The sequence below is a fragment of the Thalassophryne amazonica genome, chromosome 2 (assembly GCF_902500255.1).
Source record: "Thalassophryne amazonica chromosome 2, fThaAma1.1, whole genome shotgun sequence".
NCBI lineage: Eukaryota > Metazoa > Chordata > Actinopteri > Batrachoidiformes > Batrachoididae > Thalassophryne > Thalassophryne amazonica.
This window is the reverse complement of record NC_047104.1, coordinates 84,883,402-84,905,450: the sequence shown is the minus strand read 5'-3', so window position 1 is coordinate 84,905,450 and position 22,049 is coordinate 84,883,402. Positions and strand designations below refer to the sequence as shown.

The window sequence follows — 22,049 nt, the reverse complement described above, 5'->3', positions numbered from 1 at the left end:
AATGACCCAAAGCACACAGCCAGGATAAGCAAGAAGTAGCTCCGTAAGAAGCATATCAAGGTTCTGGAGTGGCCTAGCCAGTCTCCAAACCTAAACCCAATAGAAAATCTTTGGAGGGAGCTCAAACTCCGTGTTTCTCAGTGACAGCCCAGTAACCTGGCTGATCTAGAGAAGATCTGTGTGGAGGAATGGGCCAAAATCCCTGCTGCAGTGCGTGCAAACCTGGTGTAAAACTACAGGAAAGGTTTGACCTCTGTAATTGCAAACAAAGGCTACTGTACCAACTATTAACACTGATTTTCACAGGTGGTGAAATACTTATTTGCAGCAGTAACATGCAAATAAATTATTAAAAAAAATCATACATTGTGATTTCTGGATTTTTTTTTAGATTATGTCTCTCACAGTGGACATGCACCTAAGATGAAAATTTCATCCATGATACCTGGTATGCGATATATAGGCCCAACACCATAGTAGGAGAAACATGCCCATATCATGATGCTTGCACCACCATGCTTCACTGTTTTCACTGTGAATTGTGGCTTGAATTCAGAGTTTGGGGTCGTCTCACAAACTGTCTGCGGCCCTTGGACCCAAAAAGAACAATTTTACTCTCATCAGTCCACAAAATATTCCTCCATTTCTCTTTAGGCCAGTTGATGTGTTCTTTGGCAAATTGTAACCTCTTCTGCACATGTCTTTGATTTAACAGAGGGACTTTGCAGGGGATTCTTGCAAATAAATTAGCTTCACACAGGGGTCTTCTAATTGTCACAGCACTTACAGGTAACTCCAGACTGTGTTTGATCATCATGGAGCTGATCAATGGGTGAGCCTTTGCCATTCTGGTTATTCTTCTATCCATTTTGATGGTTGTTTTCTGTTTTCTTCCACGCGTCTCTGGTTTTTTTTTTGTCCATTTTAAAGCATTGGAGATCATTGCAGATGAACAGCCTATAATTTTTTGCACCTGCATATAGGTTTTCCCCTCTCCAATCAACTTTTTAATCAAACTACGCTGTTCTTCTGAACAATGTCTTGAACGTCCCATTTTCCTCAGGCTTTCAAAGAGAAAAGCTTGTTCAACAGGTGCTGGCTTCATCCTTAAATAGGGGACACCTGATTCACACCTGTTTGTTCCACAAAACTGACGAACTCACTGACTGAATGTCACACTACTATTATTGTGAACACCCCCTTTTCTAATTTTTTTTACTAATAGCCCAATTTCATAGCCTTAAGACTGTGCATATCATGAATGCTTGGTCTTGTTGGATTTGTGAGAATCTACTGAATCTACTGGTACCTTGTTTCCCATGTAACAATAAGAAATATACGCAAAACCTGGATTAATCTTTTTAGTCACATAGCACTACTATTATTCTGAACACTACTATATATATATATATATATATATATATATATATATATATATATATATATATATATATATATATATATATATATATATATATATCAAGACTACATTAATGTTCCCCTTTTCCAAAGACCTGTGTTTCTAAAAATTCCAACGACCGAATGTCTTGAGCTGAAATGACTGTTATCACTTGACCTGAGGTTACCACTCCACAGGAAGGATTCCTGTGGAATTCCTGTGGGAACCCCCACCATCTCACAAGAGTAATCAAGTCTTCAACAATATGGTTATACTTCAAATGTTCTTGTGAAACCAGAATGGGTTAAACTCAATTCAAAGTGAATTATCGGACATTTTAACATCCACCCGTCAAAGACAGAGATATTCCAGATCAGCTGAGCTCTTCCTACACAATAACAAATCAATAAACCCAGAGTTGTCAGCATCCAGATGTACTGGATTAAGTGTCATAAAAGTGTCCAACATTGGGAGAGGACCAGCCCACCCTGCAGCCCCAGGGTGGGAAGAACACAGGCACTTTACTGTACAAATATCTTTTTCTTATCCAAAGAAGAAGATTCTAATGCCTTTTCGTTTTCCTGTTTGTATAATCAATCAAAAGACAAATGCATATTCCAATCTAATCTGTTTACATGTTTCTTGCAGGTGAAGTCTTTTATAACTGTGATGTATATCAAATGTTATTTCTTGAATTATTAAGGAATTGTCATGGTGAAATGTTTTATTCCTTTAATCATTTTTTTTTCTGCTGAAGACATATTTAGAAAATTCAGTAATCATATATGTTGTAGAAAAAGAACAGAATGTCTTCCAGTATATTTGAAGACTTTCTGTGGACAGAACCTAATTCTCCAAATGGATGGAACCTATGACCATGTGTAACGTAACTCCCTTTAAAAGGCCCGGACCAAAGACTTCTCTCGTGCTGCCATTTTTCTTTGTTGCCTTTTTCTTTTTCCATTTTGTTTTTCTGTTGTTGGCTGTAGGCCACATGCAGCCTTCCTTTGTTTTGGACCCTACACCACATGGTCTTTTTGTTCCATTATTCTTTTGTTCACAAAACTTTACAACTCTCGTTATCAAGCCTGGAATTTTTTCTAAATTTTTATCAAGACTTTAATTTTGTCTTCCACAAGTTTTTGAAGCCACCAGAGCAATTTTAAGAACAAACCCCTTAAAACTTCATTCGTGGGTGGGCCACCAGCTTCCACAAAACCATCAAACTACACTAAAAAAAACAAGGGTGTTATTGTTTTTTTGTTATATAAACCTAAGTCTAACATGTAGTTTCTATGATATAAAATCAAGTTTTATGGGCGAACACATACAAATGATATAAATGACATAACATGAAAAATGTATTTCCACCCAAGTAAAATGCATTAATGTAGCCAGAAATAATTTTGTTGAGTGACCTAAATGTAAATTTGTTGGGTCAACGTGATGATTTTTTATTAATGTTACTTAATTACCATGGTATAGGCCAACTAGATTCGTAAGGGTAAATGTAAAAAACAAAAAAACAAAACAGTAAGTCCCTTTGGCTCCTTGCTTGTTTGCACTTGGGTTCGCCACAGCAAATCCAAGGTGGATCTACATAAACTGTGCTGATTCAACACAGCGAAGTAAGTTAACAAGTAACTGTACAATTTTTAAAAGTAGCTGTAACTACCGTAATAAATTATGTAACTCATAATCATATCAAACAAGTTTGAATGGCCCAAGGAAATTAAATCAGTGTTTTACATTTACTCTTACAGGGCAGGGGTGGTGTCCAAGTGATTAGTGCACTTGGTTTCAGTACGGAAGGTTCACGTTTCAAACCCCACCCCTGCCACATTTCTCCATGTAATGTGGAATTGCATCAGGAAGGGCAACTTGAGTCTTCCATTTTCCATTTTTGGCTTAAAAAAAAACTGTGCTAATTCAACTTGCAGATTTGCTTCTTCAGTAGTGTCTTTGAGGAATTTGATCATGGAGTGGGACCAGTCCTGAGAACAGGTGATATCAGCAGCAAAGAAGGGAGCAGCCGAAGGGACCTCCTTTTTATTTTTGTTACATTTACCCTTACAAATCTACATAGTTGGCCTCAACCATGGTAACTGAGTAACAGTAATGCAAATTTATTATGTTCACCCAACAAATTTACACTTAGGTCACTCAGAAAAATTATTTCTGGCTAAGTTAATGCATTTTACTTGGGTGGAAATACCTTACATAATTTTATTATATTCACTGAGCAAGTTATTTTGTGAGTGCATTAAGTTTGTTCCTGCCAGCAAAATGAGGTGGACCTGCAGTCTGCAGTCACCTGGGAGGCCTGCTTGAGTTCAACTTTGATGCCGAAAAGCGAAGGCCATGGTAATTTTCTTAATAATAATAATAATTGGTGAACCCACATTCATCATTAAATTCTAATCAGATTTATTCTCTTTAAATTCTTAAACTTTGTTCTTTCACTGCTTTACCTTTTAATGTCTCATGATTAACAGACTGTCTCTCATTATTCATATTCTCAAAATGTCCGTCACCTACTTTTCCCTGTATATATGTAAATAAATGTATAAATATTACACCAGTGCTTTTATTGTGTTCAGTTGAAACAGAGGTTTTGTTATGTGGGCCGCTGAAGAGGAGGTACTGCTGGCCCACCACCACCAGAGGGCACCCTGCTTGGAGTGCGGGCTCCAAGCACGAGAGGGCGCCAGACCCAGAAGAAGTGACAGCTGTCATTCTTCCTCTGCACCAGCTGTCACTCGTTCATCATCATCATCACCATAAAGGCTGGACTGGAACTCCACCTCCTCGCCGAGAAATAGACTACCAGTACCAAAGTAATTCTCTGCTGTATCCTTAAAGAATAATAATCTAATCTCATTTGCAGCCGTTGTCCTGTGGTTGTTGCCTTATCTGGGATTTTGGCGTTTGGTGTGACTGCGACGGCTTCGCCTCACACTCCAAACAGATAAGTGGAAAAACAGGAGCTGCACAAGTGTATGATTGGAGGTGGAGGTGCTCCCTCCTAACTGTATTTGGACTGTGAATTACTGAGTGTGCGGACTCACACTCACACATCATATCTCTGCTTTCTACCAGCAGTACCAGGGTCGACAGCCGAAGACAGAGGCCACCTGGGGACTCGGGACTTGGCGGCTCCGGTGTTCTTCAGACCGTTGGTGGTGGAGGCCGTGGGGGACGCGGCTTCTCTTTCGTCAGGGGTCTTCTATATTCGAGCCTGCCCACACGTCACCTGGTGTTTATTGACTCTGCAAATTCTGTGACTTTAGTTGTGTATTATCACAACATTAAATTGTTACCTTTTGGCTTACTCATTGTCCGTTCATTTGCGCCCCCTGTTGTGGGTCCGTGCTACGACACCTTTCCCAACAGGATTTCTCGGCCATCGTCATGGATTCCGAGGGGCGTCAACTCAAGCTTGAACGGCCAATGGAAGAGCCAGGAGCGCAGGCGTCAGCGGGAGGCGGGTTGAGTGAGCTGCAGCAGATCTTAACCACCTTCAAGGCTCGGTTAGATTTAGTGACCGAGCAGAGTGTCCTCCTTAATCGGAGGGTGGAGGCTCTCACCGCCAGGGTGGAAGCGCGTGATCAGGGCGCTGCTGCAGCCACTCCTCTGGCTGGTCCTGGGCCTGTATCAGACGTTCCACTGGTCATTCAACGAACCCCCCCACCGTCCCCTGAAGCATACATAAGCCCTCCGGAACCGTACGGGGGCTGTGTCGAGACGTGCGCGGACTTCCTCATGCAGTGTTCGCTCGTCTTTTCACAGCGCCCCGTCATGTACGCATCAGACGCTAGCCGGGTGGCTTATGTTATTAATTTGCTTCGAGGAAAGGCACGCGCATGGGCTACGGCGCTTTGGGAGCAGAATTCACGGCTCCTAATGTTTTATACTGGGTTTGTACGGGAGTTCAAACAAGTGTTTGATCATCCCAACAGAGGCGAGACCGCTTCGAACGTGCTGCTGTCGATGAGACAGGGGCGCCGTAGCACAGCCGAGTATGCAGTCAACTTCCGCATCGCGGCAGCGAGGTCCGGCTGGAATAACGTTGCGCTCCGCGCCGCCTTTGTAAGTGGACTGTCCCCGGTCCTTAAGGAGCACCTACTGGCCAAGGAGGAACCGCGGGATTTTGACGGGCTTGTCACCTTAGCTATACGCTTAGACAACCGTTTAAATGAGCATCGTCGGGAGCAGGCCGGGAGGCGTGACCAGGCACGAGCCGTCCCCCCCCCTTCCGGTTCCGACAAGGTGACGTCGTCCCCACGCTTCACTGCCAGAGAGCTCCGTGTGGCTACAGCTCCCCCTGCTGAGGAGGCTATGGACACGAGCAGGGCCAAAGTAAAATCAAATATCAGACAAAGGAGGCTGGCCCGCGGGGAGTGTTTTGTCTGCGGCTCTTGCGAGCACCTGCAGAAGGATTGCCCTAAGACGGTCAAACTACAACGCCCGTCCTTAGAAACTGGGCTAAGGGTGGGTCATAACACGCACGCGGGAAAACCCCGCAAATCTGCACGAATCCCAGTAACAATCCTTTGTGGGGATTTAACCCTTCACGCCCCAGCACTGATAGACACGGGGTCTGAAGGGAATCTGCTGGACAGCAGATGGGTAAAGGAAGTAGGGCTCCCTCTGGTGGCTCTGCCGGCACCTTTGCAGGTGCGAGCACTAGATGGCACCCTGCTTCCATTAATCACACATCAGACACAACCAGTGACTTTGGTTGTGTCTGGGAATCACAGGGAGGAGATAGTGTTCCATGTCACACCATCTACCTCCCGAGTGATTTTGGGCTTTCCATGGATGGTGAAGCACAATCCCCGGATTGATTGGCCGTCTGGGGTTGTGACGCAGTGGAGCGAAACCTGCCACCGGGAGTGCTTAGGATCCTTGGTTCCTCCCGGCACTACGGCTAATGAGGAGGTCAAAGTCCCCCCCAATCTATCGGCGGTGCCAAAGGAGTACCATGATCTTGCTGACGTTTTCAGCAAAGATCTGGCGCTCACTCTTCCCCCGCACCGACCGTATGATTGTGCCATCGATTTGGTCCCGGGCGCTGAGTACCCGTCCAGTAGACTGTACAACCTCTCACGTCCGGAACGCGAATCAATGGAGACCTACATCCGGGACTCCTTAGCTGCCGGGCTGATCCGAAACTCCACCTCCCCGATGGGTGCTGGTTTCTTTTTTGTGGGCAAGAAAGACGGCGGACTCCGTCCATGCATTGACTACAGAGGGCTGAACGAGATCACGGTTCGCAACCGATACCCGTTGCCTCTGTTGGATTCAGTGTTCACGCCCCTGCATGGAGCCCAAATTTTCTCTAAATTGGATCTTAGAAACGCGTACCACCTGGTTCGGATCCGGAAGGGAGACGAATGGAAGACGGCATTCAACACCCTGTTAGGTCATTTTGAGTACCTGGTCATGCCGTTCGACCTCACTAACGCCCCCGCGATGTTCCAAGCCTTGGTAAATGACGTCTTGCGGGACTTCCTGCATCGGTTCGTCTTCGTATATCTGGACGATATACTCATCTTTTCCCCGGACCCTGAGACCCATGTCCAGCATGTACGTCAGGTCCTACAGCGGTTGTTGGAGAACCGGCTGTTTGTGAAGGGCGAGAAGTGCGAGTTCCACCGCACTTCTTTGTCCTTCCTGGGGTTCATCATCTCCTCCAACTCCGTCGCCCCTGATCCGGCTAAGGTTGCGGCGGTGAGAGATTGGCCCCAACCAACAAGCCGCAGGAAACTACAGCAGTTCCTAGGCTTTGCAAATTTCTACAGGAGGTTCGTTAAAGGTTACAGTCAGGTAGTTAGCCCCCTGACTGCCCTGACCTCCACCAAGGTCCCCTTCGCCTGGTCGGATCGGTGCGAAGCCGCATTCCAGGAGTTGAAACGCCGGTTCTCGACTGCACCAGTTCTGGTGCAGCCTGATCCTGATCGCCAGTACATAGTAGAAGTGGACGCCTCTGACTCAGGGATAGGAGCCGTGCTGTCCCAGAGCGTGGAGGCTGATAAAATTCTCCATCCTTGTGCCTTTTATTCCCGCAGGTTGACCCCAGCTGAACGGAACTATGACAATTATCGTCTTGAGGTTCTGAAATGTTAATTCAAGCAGCTTGACCTATCGGTATGTGATAACAAATTTAGCTCATGCAGCTATAGTTCATAGCTATTAATGAGGTCAGGGCTCATTCGCAACACTGTACTGTCAGATAGAAATTACCTGTAGTTGTGAGGCCATTATCAATCAATAATTCAACCATTTTGAATGTCATTATTATGCCTGTAAATTAAATATTATTACTAAACAGGAAAAACCAGTCAACAACATTTTCAATTTTCTCTCAAAGCCATTCATACTTACATAATTGTATTTAAATAATAATAATAATACTAAGAAGAAGAAGAAGAAGAGGAAAAGACGAAAGAAGAAGAAGAAGAAGAAAAAGAAGAAGAAGAAGAAGAATTCCACTTCTCCCAGGCGTTGAGAACATAGCCCGCAGGGTAGGTTCCATCTGGGCATGCAGGGTCCCCCAGCCCTGAGTTCCTTGTTGAAAAATGGTGTCAATAGCATTCAGAGACCAGTTGATCAATTCCATGGTTAATCCAAATATAGTTTGAAGAATTCACAGTCTGGTGAAGTAGGGACTTTGAAGTTTGGAGCAGAGATAGAGGAGATAGAGGAGAGAGGAGGAGATGCAACCACCGTCGCCAGAATCCCAAGCTGAAGGCCTGGCGAACCAGTTACCCTGTCATTCCTCCTACAGAGGGACATGGTGTACATATCATGATGGGTGTATTACAGCTGTTACATGCCGTTCAGCTGCATTGTGGATGGATGTGCTGTGCTGCAGCTCTGCGATGCATTGATGCACATTGACACATGGTGCTTTCAGTTTGATTGCGCAGTGTTCACATCTGGTTCACAAGATGAATCCGTGCCACAGACTTTGCACAAAATTTGTCATATGCGCTACCTGAAAGGGATCAAGTGGAGGTGCATATATGGCTCATATGTGCCACAATCAGGACATACCGGCAAGATTTCATTCAGCTTGGGACTCCTTGCCGGAGTCCCAAGCTGAATGAATCGCATTCCTCCCCTCTCCTCTCCTCCTTTCTGTTCTCTATCACTTCTCCAACAGAATCTCATCCCCTCATCTGTCCATCATGATAAATGAGTTGGGCAATGCTGCGTAATCTCAGACTGCGTGAACTCTTGAACTCAAACGCAAAATGGATACCATCTTGGAGCATATCGATGCATTGCAAAGGAATGTGCTGCTGAGGACCGGAGAATATTCTTCATAAACTTGGACTCTAGACGGTCAGAGGTGTAGCAAATGGAATTCTGTAAATCTGCGCCTAACATCAACACGGCAGTCTTACAGGTTCCTGAAGGTCAAATCCCCTGGTCTTCCCCCAGATGGATCTACAGCCTTGGTGAAGGAATTCGGCTCCCCCTTCTCATCTATCTCCCACCCCCTCTCCAGCCTGCTGTTTCCTAGCAATGTCAGACTTTATACACACATTGGCAGAAACTGACATAAACTTAACTCATCTGCACACACACGATGCACCCCCCCCCCCCCGTGTCTCTCCACTCCCTTCATCCTGGCTTCCTCCCTGCCACCTTGAAGGCAGCGCAGTTTTTAATGCTGCAGCCTTCAACTCCCCAAGCTGGGCCGCGCGGGGCCCTCCTGCTGCAGCCTTCACCCACTTTGCTTCAATTCGGATGATGGACTGCTTCAAGTTTAGTGCACATAAACAATGTGAAATGTATATGTGTTGTCTTTAATTCTGATGTGTGCCATTATTACATTCAACTAGTAATAACTGTGGATTAATTGCTGTATTTTGTCTGAGGTAATTGGAGTGTAAACATAATTTCATTGTTGTTGCACTTGTGTAATGACAATGACAATAAATCTCATCTCATCATCTCATTTCATCATCTCATTTGCTGTGCCTGACCATGGTGAATTACCCTCATATGCTATGAGTGTTGTGAAAGTGTCGTGACACGGACCCACAACAGGGGGCGTTAATGAACGGACAATGGATAAGCCAAAAGTAACAATTTAATGTTGTGAATCGCACAACGACGTACAGACAATAGAAGACGCCTGGCGAGAGAATTGCCGGATCCCCACACAGCTTCCACTGCCAACGGAGCTGAAGAACACCGGAGCCGCCAAGCCCTGCGCCCCAGGTGGCCGCTGTCTTCAGCAGTCAGACCCGGTACTGCTGGCAGAAAACAGAGACAGTCCTGATGATGTGAGTTCGCACACTCAGTAATCCCACAGTCAGTGTTTAGTTAGGAGGGAGCACCTCCACCTCCAATCACACACTCGTGCAGCTCCTGTTTCACCACTTATCTGGTTTGGGGTGTGAGGCGAAGCCGTCGCTGATCACACCAAACGCCAATCCCACAGATAAGGACACACCAGGAAAACGGCTGCAAAGAAGTTCAGATTAATACTCAATGTTTTGAGTCAGCAGAGAAAATTACCTGAATGGTAGCTGATTTCTCGGCGAGGAGGTGGAGTTGCAGTCCGGTCTTTGTAGTGGTGGTGATGGGTGACAGCTGGTGTTGATAGATGACAGCTGTCACCTCCAGCGGCTCCGACGCCCTCTCGTGCTTGGAGCCCGCACTCCAAGCAGGGCGCCATCTGGTGGTGGTGGGCTAGCAGTACCTCCTCTTCAGCGGCCCACACAACAATGAGACTGATATGAATGCTGTTTTGAAGCCATCAGCACATTTATAACGTAGTCAGACTGCAATCAGACCGTACTTCTACCGCTGTGCAAGCTTTCCCCACTTTGAATGCACCTCAACAGTGGAGAGCATGTGCTCTACATTCGGCCTGGCCATGCAAATGTGCCCAACTGTTTGGAGTGCACTCAGACAGCTGTCCAAGGTGTTCGACTGTGCTGTATTCTGGGTCATTCGGCCTCTAGTGTGATGGGGATTTCAACATTCAGGGCGGCTGCACGACTGTGCTCGCTTGTTCAACTGCTCTGCAAGTGCTGTCTGATGTTTCCAAATGCAGCTCGACTCGAGTGTGGTACGAATTGTCATTCGGCTGAGATTCGACCTCATTCCTGCAAGGTGTGATGTGTTAATAAAGGAAATGTCCTCTGAAGTAGTAATAATTGGCTTTGTGCATGTGTGTGTGTGTGTGTGTGTGTGTGTGTGCGCACGTACCATGAAAGTTGAGTATGAAGAAACCTCCAGTTGAAAAGTCAGAGTGGAAATGGATCAGAACTTTCAGGCTGGTACTGTAGGCTGACTCTAAAGCTGTGTTACCACTGAAGATACCTAGTTGGGGACTGGTTGCATCTGGACCGTCCCTAAACAAAGGGACAATACGCAAAGCTTTTTTTAACTTCTGATAGGAAAAATGCATGTACATACACTGTAAAAAGAAAAAAAAATTCTGTCAAATTAACAGAGAAATTCTAGAAAATCACAACAAAAATCTGTGAAAAGAAAAACAATGGAGTAGTGTTTAATTGACAGCAATAATTTGTAAAATGTGGAATGAAACTGAACTGTGAATGTAACAGTACAAATGTGTTAAAATAATCATATACCATTATAGAATTTACAAATGACTATAGTTAAACACAGAAAAACCATAAAACCAAAAACTGTGCAATACAGTGAAAATTACAACATGACACTGTTAAAATTCTGTTTTTTTTTCAGTTAATTTGAATTTTACTAGTGTTTTGATGGGGATAAATATTTTCATAAATACAGTAAAATACTGCAAATTAAGTGTTTAAATTAAGGGTAAAAATTAAAATTAATTAAGGGGAAAAAAGAGGTGATGTGTCTGTTTAAATTACATTTTGAGGATATTTAAACATAAAGTGATGTTTTGCGAGGATTTTATCTTCTAAAGAGACAATTAATACCTTATCTGTTCCATGTATTTGCACTATAATTATTAACTTGCAAAAATAAAGACCAGATTCATTTTTCAATGTAATAATTATTAATCAATAAGATAGACATACAATAGATAGCAGGGGTGGTAGCCAAGTGGTTAGTGCACTTGGTTTCAGTGTCAAAGATTCCTGGTTCAAATCCCACCCCTGCCACATTTCTCCATGTAATGTGATGTTGCGTAAGGAAGGGTATCTGGTGTAAAGCTTGTGCCAAATCAATACTAACAACATGGCCATGCTAATTCAACAGTAAAGGACCACTGCAATTGCAGTTTTGTTTTTTGTTTTTTGGTAAATTTCAGGTTTAAACTGTAAAATTTGCATATTTTATGCAAAACCATCTACATTTTTTTTCCCTTCTACATCTACATATTGACTGTCATTTTTATCGAATCCCCCTGGCAACCACAGCTGCCACAATGTTTCTGAAAAAACAACAGTTTTTTTTTTTTTAACAGTGATAGCCACAATTTCATCCTGGAGCATGCTTCTACATGATAATAATGGGATCAGGAGATTGTATTTAATCAGAATCAGAATCAGAAAAGTTTTATTGCCATATGAGTGAACAAGTTCACAACATTAGGAAATTACTGCGGTATTCAACAAAAATCTGTCAAAGTATGTTTAAAGTTTAAATAAAATTTTGATGTAAATTGATGTTTAATGTTAAACAAACATGACCAGTGTTAAAATGCAGCACTGAACTGACAAGGATCTGAAAAATTTAAAACAGGAGGGCAGGTATTCACTTCAATATAAACTTTTTAAAAGTCTCTTGCTTTACTTACACTAAAGAGAAACCAAAAGTTAATTAAATTACACCAGATACCACTTACATCCACATGCTCGTACTTGAAGTTTTTTCTTTTGTGTTTTCACACATTTGAAACACAATCGGCGAACAAAGCCGTAGGATTAAAGGCTTAACTTTATTCATTACATATTGAATGTTGTTGAAAGGTTACATTTTCTAAAGTCCTTAAATGCCCAGTTTTAGGTTTTAATGAACATGCCATTGGATTAAACAAGGGTTTTAAAACTTTTATTCATGAAGAGTGCCTGGGCTCTCTTAGCTCTTCAATAATTCAAAGTCTTCTGTAGGTGTTAGAGCTCATTTGGTGAATCACAATGTGCTCCTGTGTATGGGCCTGTTTTCTTAAAATTTCTTGTTACTTAAAATTACTTGTTTCATTTGACTCTCTAAAAAACACATGGACGCATATATTACATATATAGAAAGTTACACAGTGTAAAATTAACACTGCAGTGAGTGATCCCATACAAAATTAAGGACAGGAATTGGTGAGATTTTATAGATATCAATGCCATGATCAATTCTGATGATACATCCAATCTTTTATCAATTCCATTATAATTCTTGATCAATTTTCTGTGTGCTAAACAATAGCTCTACACGTTTTCAGCATCAATGCAGCTGTTTTCCTTGTTGCTAGATACAGTTAAGCATCATGATATCATGCCTGATGTCTTGTTGCATGAGTTTTTGCCACACCAAACTGTCAGAAAAACAAGGCAACAGCAGTTCTCATTTCCCATCCGTACTCAAAATTGTGCTAAATCAAATCTAATACAGTTTAAATCAAGTTCATCAACACTAACACACTCAATTTACATTATGGAGGAGTTGATTTAACATTAGGATAGAGATGAATTTACATGTTTCTGACTGGGATCTTTCAAACATTTAAACAGGTTGCTGCCAGATGCAAAAATGGAATGCACTGTGCTCATGATGGCCAAATCTGAGACGCAAAAATCATTCTAGCTTTGCAAATACGTATTACCACAGGTATGGACTGTCACCTCTCAGTACAGCAGAACCCCTGAGCCAAAGACACTTATGATCACCAACTATCAAAGCCTGAAGGAACCAAGAAACAGGTTGATGTAGAAGTAAATGCCAAATAACATCTTGGTTTCTCAAATTTTCAATTTATTTTTATTTATATAGTGCCAAATCACAACAAAGTTGCCTCAAGGCATTTCACACAAGTAAGGTTTAACCTTACCAACCCCTAGAGCAGGCACACAGGTGACAGTGGTAAGGAAAAACTCCCTCTGATGATTTGAGGAAGAAACCTCAAGTAGACCAAACTCAAAGGGGTGACCCTCTGCCTGAGCCATGATACCGACACAATTTACAAAACAATTCACAAAATGAAAATACAGGAAATGTTGCTGGTGCACAGGATGGGACGGTTGCAGGAACAGATACCACACCCATCTCTGGATGGAGCTGCACCTCAAACAGGGAAAAAACTGAATTAGGCATCAGAAAGACAATGAATACAGTACAATTTGTCAGCACTAAGCAACAAGAAAAACAGAAGAAATACTAAGGTGATCGCCGGCCACTAGCCCTAAGCTTCACGAAAAGACCCAGACTTTAGATAAAGTTGAGGCCGCAGCCTGCTCCACTCTGAAATGTCAAAATCTTTCCAATCAACCAGTCACAAACACATGATCCAGGCTGACATCATTCCACATCAACAAAGCCATGATTTGGGGTTGAACGTTTTTGAATGTTACACTTCTCACACAAATGACAAAAGTGAGGCAATACTTGTTTATATGTAATACATGTGAACACAACACAATTTCAGTATTGCCACAGACAGTCATTGCTGATGGTGCAGCAGTTTGCAAGTACCTGACATTAGAAATTTTTTATTTATTACTTTTTCTTTATAAAACAATAACACAACAATCATGTGCATGTTACAGTGCTAGCACACTCCTTGAAGCAAAGAAGGACAACCCACAAGAAGCGTAGCAGGTACTGGTCCCAATAATGGTCACCAATTCAAGCAATATTACCCACAGATAGCACCCCCCCCCCCCCCCCCCCCGCCCCATACACACACAGAGAATTATTTAATTTTGCTGTGTTGTCTAAGCAGTTTTTTCTTCATGAATGCAGCAACACAAAATTTGTTTATGTACTTATAATATATACAAAATTTTTATCTGTGGTGTAAACTTGGTGAAGTAGTTTTGACGTAATCCTTCAAAGCCTATATAAAGTTCTCAATGGGACTAATCTGGTTAAATTAAATTAAATTAAATTAAATTAAATTAAGTGAAATCTTGATCCAGAATCTGGATCCAGATCACCTCCAAATTTTAATGGAGCCTTCCATGGCCTAATATTTAACTGTGGTGAAAATTCTGTCAAAATCAGTGCAGCAGTTTTGACGTAATCCTGCTAAAAGACAGACAGACAAATAAATAAATAAATAAACGCAGATGATTTTATTCCATCCTTGACAGATGTAATAAATTGTTCAATGATATGAGGCAGCTGGCTAAACATAACTTCTGGGAGAACATAGGAAAAATTTGACTATGGCACATTTACACATCTGCAAGCAGTTATTACTGCAAAATACCAAACGGAGAAACCAGTAGACACACAAAATGACATATGGATTATGTATGATGAGTTTACTTGCAAAAACATCATTAACAACAACTCTGCACATCCTTCATGTTAGAGATGACACAATGGGCTAACAGCCTGTGGTTCTGTGGATTTGTAGTCCAACTGTTTGATTCATTGTGTGATTTCACTGATAAACATGACTTGATGTTGAGGGGAGAAAGTCCCCTCCGCCTGCTGAATTGAAATTAAGTCCTGTACAGGAGCTGAGGGCCACTGGTGTCAGTACTTATTCCCCATTAGGGCTGGTCTGGTAAACCTGCTAGATGGGGTGCCCCCTGAAGAGGAAACATCTCGGTTTAGTGAGTCTGGAGTTGTGCAGGGGACTTTTCAGGAAACCTGCACTAACGAGTTCTCACTGGACTGGCTGATGAGAACTGTCTCAGCAGTTCCTGAGTGGGAGGGCCACACCTTCCTAGCTAAGAGGGTTTGAGGCCTTGCAATACTCAGGAGAGTTTCTGCATTCATTCCTGGTCCCCTGCAAAAGTCCAGGATTGTTTTGCAGAGACTGCAGAGGCAGAATTCAGGCCTTCGTACGGAGGTTTGGTGAGTTCTACACACCCAACCCCAAGAGCATGGGCCAGTTCTTTTGCTCAGGATGGACAACAATTCCTTGACGTGCCTTGAGGGACTGGAGAATATACCCCACTTTGAACTGAGCTGTCTGACTTTCAAAGTCAGCAGCAAAGCCATTAGTAGGGTATAAGATAACTAATATGGTCGTGGAAGAGTGATAAATGTCATCCAGATTAATTTGCATCACTGTAATGAGGCGAGTGCTGTTTTGTGTGCTTGTCTCAGCAGGATGCATTACAGTTATAGCCCTCATACAAGAAACCTGGGTTTTTGGGATCACATAAGAGGCCTTGATTACCCAGGGAGTACTCTCCTGTATCATTCATGCAGTGAGAAGCCCATATCAGTAATTGCACTTACAAAAGGCATAAAGGTGCCCTGACACTGACTTTGATCCGTGCACATGAACGCACACAATCGTGACGATCGCTGTGTTCCCAGCTGTGCTTTGTTCCAAAGGATGCCACGCATTGTGTGCTGGACGCTGCATATATAAAATAATTATTTCGTAGTGGATTAATCATTTTCTCTTCGAGTTGGCTGTTGATAACATGTCTAATTGCTTCCAGAATCACAACTGACTGTTCCAGCTGGAGCTTTTCTTGCGCGCTGAACGAGGTGGAGAAAGCATTTGGAGCTATCCAAAAAGGTAATTATTTGTCATGTTTACATTGTAATGGCTTGGTAAAACAGTTGCATGTTCTTTCCTTCTTGTGTGCAGCTGTAAAAGTATGTTTAGGATAGATTTAACATCTCATTATAATTGTTCAGATGAGCTGTGCTGTGATGCGGTGCACTGCCACAATCACTCACACTGTTCACTTTTTCACTTGACTTAACAAGCTACGCGTGCCATCTCACACACCATCAAGCATCAACGTGCATCAACACATAATGTTGGCGAGTAGATCGTGCAATGTTCATAGCCATTTCGCTTTTGTTGCATGACTTTGATGCGTGGGAGATTATTTTAACATTTCAAAATTCTCTTTGCACACTTGCATGCAGCGGTGCACATCTCACATTCAGGCTATGCCAGTTCATAGTGAGTTTAATCACCAGTGCGACACACTACATAAGGGTACGTGAATCAAAATCATGCAAGTGTCAGGGGGCCTTAAGATTCACAGCACTGCCAGAACTGATATCTTTCGATACAGCTGCAGTTCAAATAAATGTTAACTGAAATGGTGAGGATAAGGCTATGGTCACTGCATCTGTCAAGCAGGGCTCTCCATGGAGACTGCCCTTCATGATCTTGTTATGAGAATTGAAAGAACCCTATTTCGTCGACAGTACGGATTAGGTTGTTTTCTCCACATTCAGGGAGCATTTGATAATGTATCACTGATTCTATCAAAGTAGTTCTGCAGTCCAAATGTCTGAAGAGCGCTGTCAACAGATGGATTTTTGCCATGCTTCAATGTAGAGGGCAACAACCTCACTTGGTGACAGTACAGCGATGATGGCAGTGAAGTGCAGGTGTCCTCAAGAAGGGGTTATCTCTCCTCTTTGCTGGTTACTTGTTGTGGACAGCCTTCTCACTGAGTTAAATAATCTCAGACTGGAAATGGAAATGGACTGCATTTATGTAGCGCTTTTCCATCTGCATCAGAAGCTCAAATCACATTAAAATAATGTATCACATTCACCCCGATGTGAGGGTGACTGTAAACCTAAGGGTATGCAGATTATTTAGCTATCTTTAATGAGAGATTCAGTTTGATGATGTTTGATGTGATGATGGCGCGCCTAGGTGGTGCAGCGGCTTTGCGGCTCTCCGTTCAGTGCTCGTTTCTTTTTATTTTCCTATAGTTTTATTTATTTTTGGACACTATCTGCGCTGCGAGCTTGCAGTACACCCGCCAGTCGTTGTTGGATATCAGACATTTACATCAGATATCTGTTTCGAGCGACTTTCACCACACGAACAACATCCCAGATGACATAATGAGACCGCCGGGCTCTCCATGGATTGTTATTGGATCTGGGAGGCGCCGAAGACGGAGGAGGGAGAGGAAGCAGAACCGCGGCCGCAGGTCTGGTGTTATGCTAAGGCTATGCAAACAACCACACAAGTCACCCCTCCTGAGCCTGTTTCTCTCCAATGCCAAATCCCTGGTGCATAAAACGGATGACCTGGTTTTACAACTCGCTGGAAATCGTTATGTTCGTGAATGCTATGTGCTTATCATCACCGAAACCTGGCTACACCTGGACATACCCAACGCTAGCGTGCAGCTAGCTGGCCACACGCTGCTATGCGGAGACAGGACAAAGGACTCCAGGAAAAGGAGAGGTGGGGGGCTCTGTATTTATGTGCATGATAGCTGGTGCAACAATGGGACAATCATAGACAGTCACTGCTCCCCAGATGTCGAGTACATGTCTGTAAAGTGCCGGCCTTTTTTCCTCCCGAGAGAGCTAACTGTTGTTATCATCACTGCTGTGTATATTCCACTGGACGCCAGTGTAAACACAGCGCTCTCTCTCCTGCTGAGCACCGTGAACAAACAGCAGCGGGCTCACCCAGATAGAGTACACATCTTAGCAGGGGATTTTAACAAGGCCAATTTAAAGACTGTACTGCCTCACTTCTACCAGCACGTGAAATGTGCAACAAGAGGGGAGAACACACTGGATCATGTTTACTCCAACATCAAACTTGCATACAGAGCTGTACCCCGCCCCCACCTCGGACAGTCAGACCATCTTTCCCTCCTGCTCACGCCAGCCTGCACCCCCCTTACACGCAGGCTTGAGCCCACAACAAAGACTGTTACAATCTGGCCTGACAATGCACTCCCCATACTCCAAGACTGCTTCCAACAGACAGACTGGGACCTATCTGAACATCATGAGCTGGAGACACACACAGGAACGGTTCTAGTCTACATTAAGTTCTGCATCGGGAATATGACTGTGACAAAAACCATCCGGGCTTTTCTAAATCAGAAACCCTGGATGACCAGCCAGGTCCGCTCACTCCTCAGGGCCCGCGACACTGCCTTCAGGTCAGGTGACAGAGCTCTGTATAGTGCTGCCAGAGCTGACCTGAAGAGAGGAGTAAAAAGAGCAAAGGTGGACCACAGGATGCAGATAGAGTCCCATCTGTCTAGCAACAACGCACGGAGGATGTGGCAGGGAATACATGACATCACAAACTTCCGGGGTTGTGATGCTCCAACAGCGGACTTGAGTGCACCACTGGCAGAGGAGCTAAACAGCTTCTTTGCTCAGTTCGGATCTTCCCAGCTGCACTCACCTGCTCCTGCCCTCCCCCCGCCCCCACCTGGTCCACGCACCACTCCACTCACTGTAAAAGAGCATGATGTCAGGCGAGTGCTCCTCGCAGTGAACCCCAGGAATGCTGCTGGCCAAGACGGAGTACCTGGCAAGGTGCTCAGAGCGTGTGCCAACCAGCTCACCCCCACCTTCACCAGGATCTTCAACCTCTCCCTGGACCAAGCAGTCATCCTGTCCTGCCTGAAAACCGCCACCATGATCCCGGTGCCGAAGAAGTCTCCCATCACCAGCCTGAATGATTACCGCCCGGTGGCCCTCACTCCGGTAATCATGAAGTGCTTTGAGAGACTGGTTCTTCAGCACATCAAGGACCACCTCCACCCAGACCTCGACCCTCACCAGTTTGCATACAGTGCAAACAGATCCACAGAGGACGCCATCGCCGTAGCTCTCCACTCTGCTGTAAACCACCTGGAGCAGCCACAGAGCTACGTCCGAATGCTCTTTGTGGATTATCGTTCTGCCTTCAACACAATAATCCCGGACAGACTCACCACAAAACTGGACACTCTCTGCTTCCACCCTCTCACATGTGTCTGGATTAAAGACTTTCTTTCCAACCGTCCCCAGACTGTGAGACTCAGCCCCCACCTCTCCTCCACCCGCACACTGAGCATCGGCTCTCCACAGGGCTGTGTGCTGAGCCCCCTCCTCTACTGCCTCTACACCTACAACTGCAGACCGGCCCACAAGAACAACCTTATCATCAAGTTTGCAGACAATACCACAGTGATCGGTCTCATCTCTGGAGGTGATGAGGCTGCCTATAGAGAGGAGATCCGGCAGCTGGCAGCCTGGTGCTCAGAGAACAACCTCACTCTGAACACTAGGAAGACCAGAGAGATCATCATTGACTTCAGGAAACACTGCACCGACCCTGCCCCCCTTCTCATCAACGGCGAGCATGTGGAAAGGGTCCACACCTTCAGGTATCTCAGCGTTCTTATCTCAGACTGCATCTCCTGGTCCAACAACATCTCCTCTATCCTCAAGAAGGCTCAGCAGCGGCTACACTTCCTGAGAGTCCTCAGGAAGTACAACCTCAACACCGACCTGCTGCTGGCCTTCTACTGCTCATCCATTGAGAGCCTGCTGACTTACTGCATCACAGTATGGTTTGGCAGCTCCACTGCTGCTGACAGGGAGAGAATGCAGAGGGTTGTTAAGGCAGCACAGAAGATCATCGGCCGCCCTCTCCTCTCCCTGTTGGACATTTACACCTCCCGCTGCCTCAGCAGAGCCAAAGCGATCTCCAAAGACTGCTTTCACCCTGGCTCTGCCCTGTTTGACCTGATGCCCTCAGGGAGGCACTACAGGCTCACAAGGACAAAAACAAACAGACTGAAAAACAGTTTCTTCCCCAAAGCCATAACCACATTGAACTCTAGCATGCACTGATCCTCCTCGTGCAATCCTAACCATGTGCAATAACCCAATCACCCATGGACAATATACATTTCTGTGCAATATATTTTTATCCTAGCCGCACCTTGCACTAGTGTGAATTGTATATATATTTTTCCTTACATTGTTGAATTTTTCTTTATATCTTGTTTTTGATACATACTCTTGCACTATTTTTATCTCTTTTTTGCACTATTTTTATTCTATTTTACTGCACTGCAACTGGATGGCCCTAATCTCGTTGTACCAATGTATATTGACAATAAAAGTCATTCTGATTCTGATTCTGATTTAGGACTGTTTCAGAACTCATGCAGAATGCTATCAGGATGGTAGAGAAGCGGTGTGTGTCTAACAGTTTGTCAGTGAATCCATACAAAACAGTTATGGTTCTCTTCACAAATAGCAGAACCAAATTCAGTCTAGTTCTACCAAAATTGGGCGGTATCGAGCTAAGACTATCTGAGGTGGTTAAGTTCCTTGCAGTTTATTTAGATAACAAACTTAACTGTAAGAGACAATTCTTAGTTTATAACAGTGCCATCATATTATCCAGACCAGAGTGAAAGTTGGAGTTGCAAGGGTTATGGTGACTCATGTTCAAAGAGTGGCATGTCTTTGCATCACACATGCCCTCAGGACAGCACTTCTGAAGTACTTTTGAACTCAGTCCCTCTGGGCCTCTACATTGTTGGAGAGGCAATCTCTATGTCAGTAAGGCTGCACCAGTTAGGCAGGTGGTGAAGACTTGCAGATGCCAGTCATACCTTATCAGTGGATATTCCGCTTAGTAATTTCCCATGTGATAGGGTAGGAAAAAGATGTTCTTTTGTGAATAAAATTAGTACAATGATAACAGGGAGAGAGTCACAGTCAGACCCGGCTCTGAACACAACCTCACCTTTAATCACTTGTTTTACAGACGGATCATTGATCAGGGTGAGAGCCAGAACTGGAGTGTTAATACAACACAACAGTTTGAGGAAAAGAGCTTTCTATTGGGCAGATACTCCACCATCTTTCAGGATGAGGAATTTGCTTTCATTCAGTCTGTGGAGCTCCTGATTAACCTCAGTTTTAGAGATAAAAGAGTTTTTATTTACTCAGATAGTGAGGTGTGTATAAGATCTGTTAAAGGGCCACTCTATGCATGGGCCCAGGCACTTAACACGCTGGGAGACATTAAAGCTGTAGCTATATTGTGGGTACCTGATCATACAGGCATTCCAGGTAATGAGAGAGCAGACTGGCTCACAAAGTCAGGGAGCTCAACTATATTTGTGGGTCCAGAACCCTTTGTAGGGGTGTCAACTGTTATGCAGAAGACTGCCATCCAGAACTGGATCATGAAGTAGCACCACAAACAATGCCAGCACTTGAGTGACTGCAGGCAGGCAAGACAGCTCATGGAAGGTTCAAACCTAAGGTTTTCCAGGGAGCTCGTTGGCCTGCCTAGAAGTATAATAAGTACAATAGTTTGGACTGTCAAAGGCCACAACCTCTTGAACAAACATAGAATGGTAATGAGACTCCAACAGGTTAGTACCTATACAATCTGGTGGGAGGAACCTGAGTCACCTCTCCATTTTTTGGGCCAGTGTTCAGCATGGGATAGACTGAGAAAGAGGATTTTAGGTTCCTTTATCTTGGAACCTGAAACTAAGAAACCTGGTATCCTTTATCAAGGGTACTAAAAGGGTTAACTAAGAAGGTTTATATAACAGCTATGTGGATCCTTGTCATTTGATTGGTGGCTTGTATGTCACTTAACATGGATTATTTGTACTATCTGCCACTGTGTTTCATTGACCATGCAATAGTTGTTTTTAGCATGCAATTTTGGTGCATGTTCACACTACCAAGCGGTGTTTCGCTAAACATGTCAGAGTTTGCTTTGCTGGCGGACAATGATTTGAAGGAG

General features: G+C 44.0%; 1 protein-coding gene across 1 annotated transcript in view; it reads right to left on the bottom strand.

Moving 5' to 3' along the window:
• LOC117503844 (CUB and sushi domain-containing protein 1-like) overlaps positions 1-22,049 on the bottom strand; it is a 2,069,078-nt gene that overhangs the window by 294,916 nt on the left and 1,752,113 nt on the right. The window contains exon 46 of the mRNA XM_034163109.1: positions 10,631-10,776. Coding sequence (XP_034019000.1) covers positions 10,631-10,776 — 146 coding nt within the window. The remainder of the gene's footprint in view (positions 1-10,630; positions 10,777-22,049) is intronic.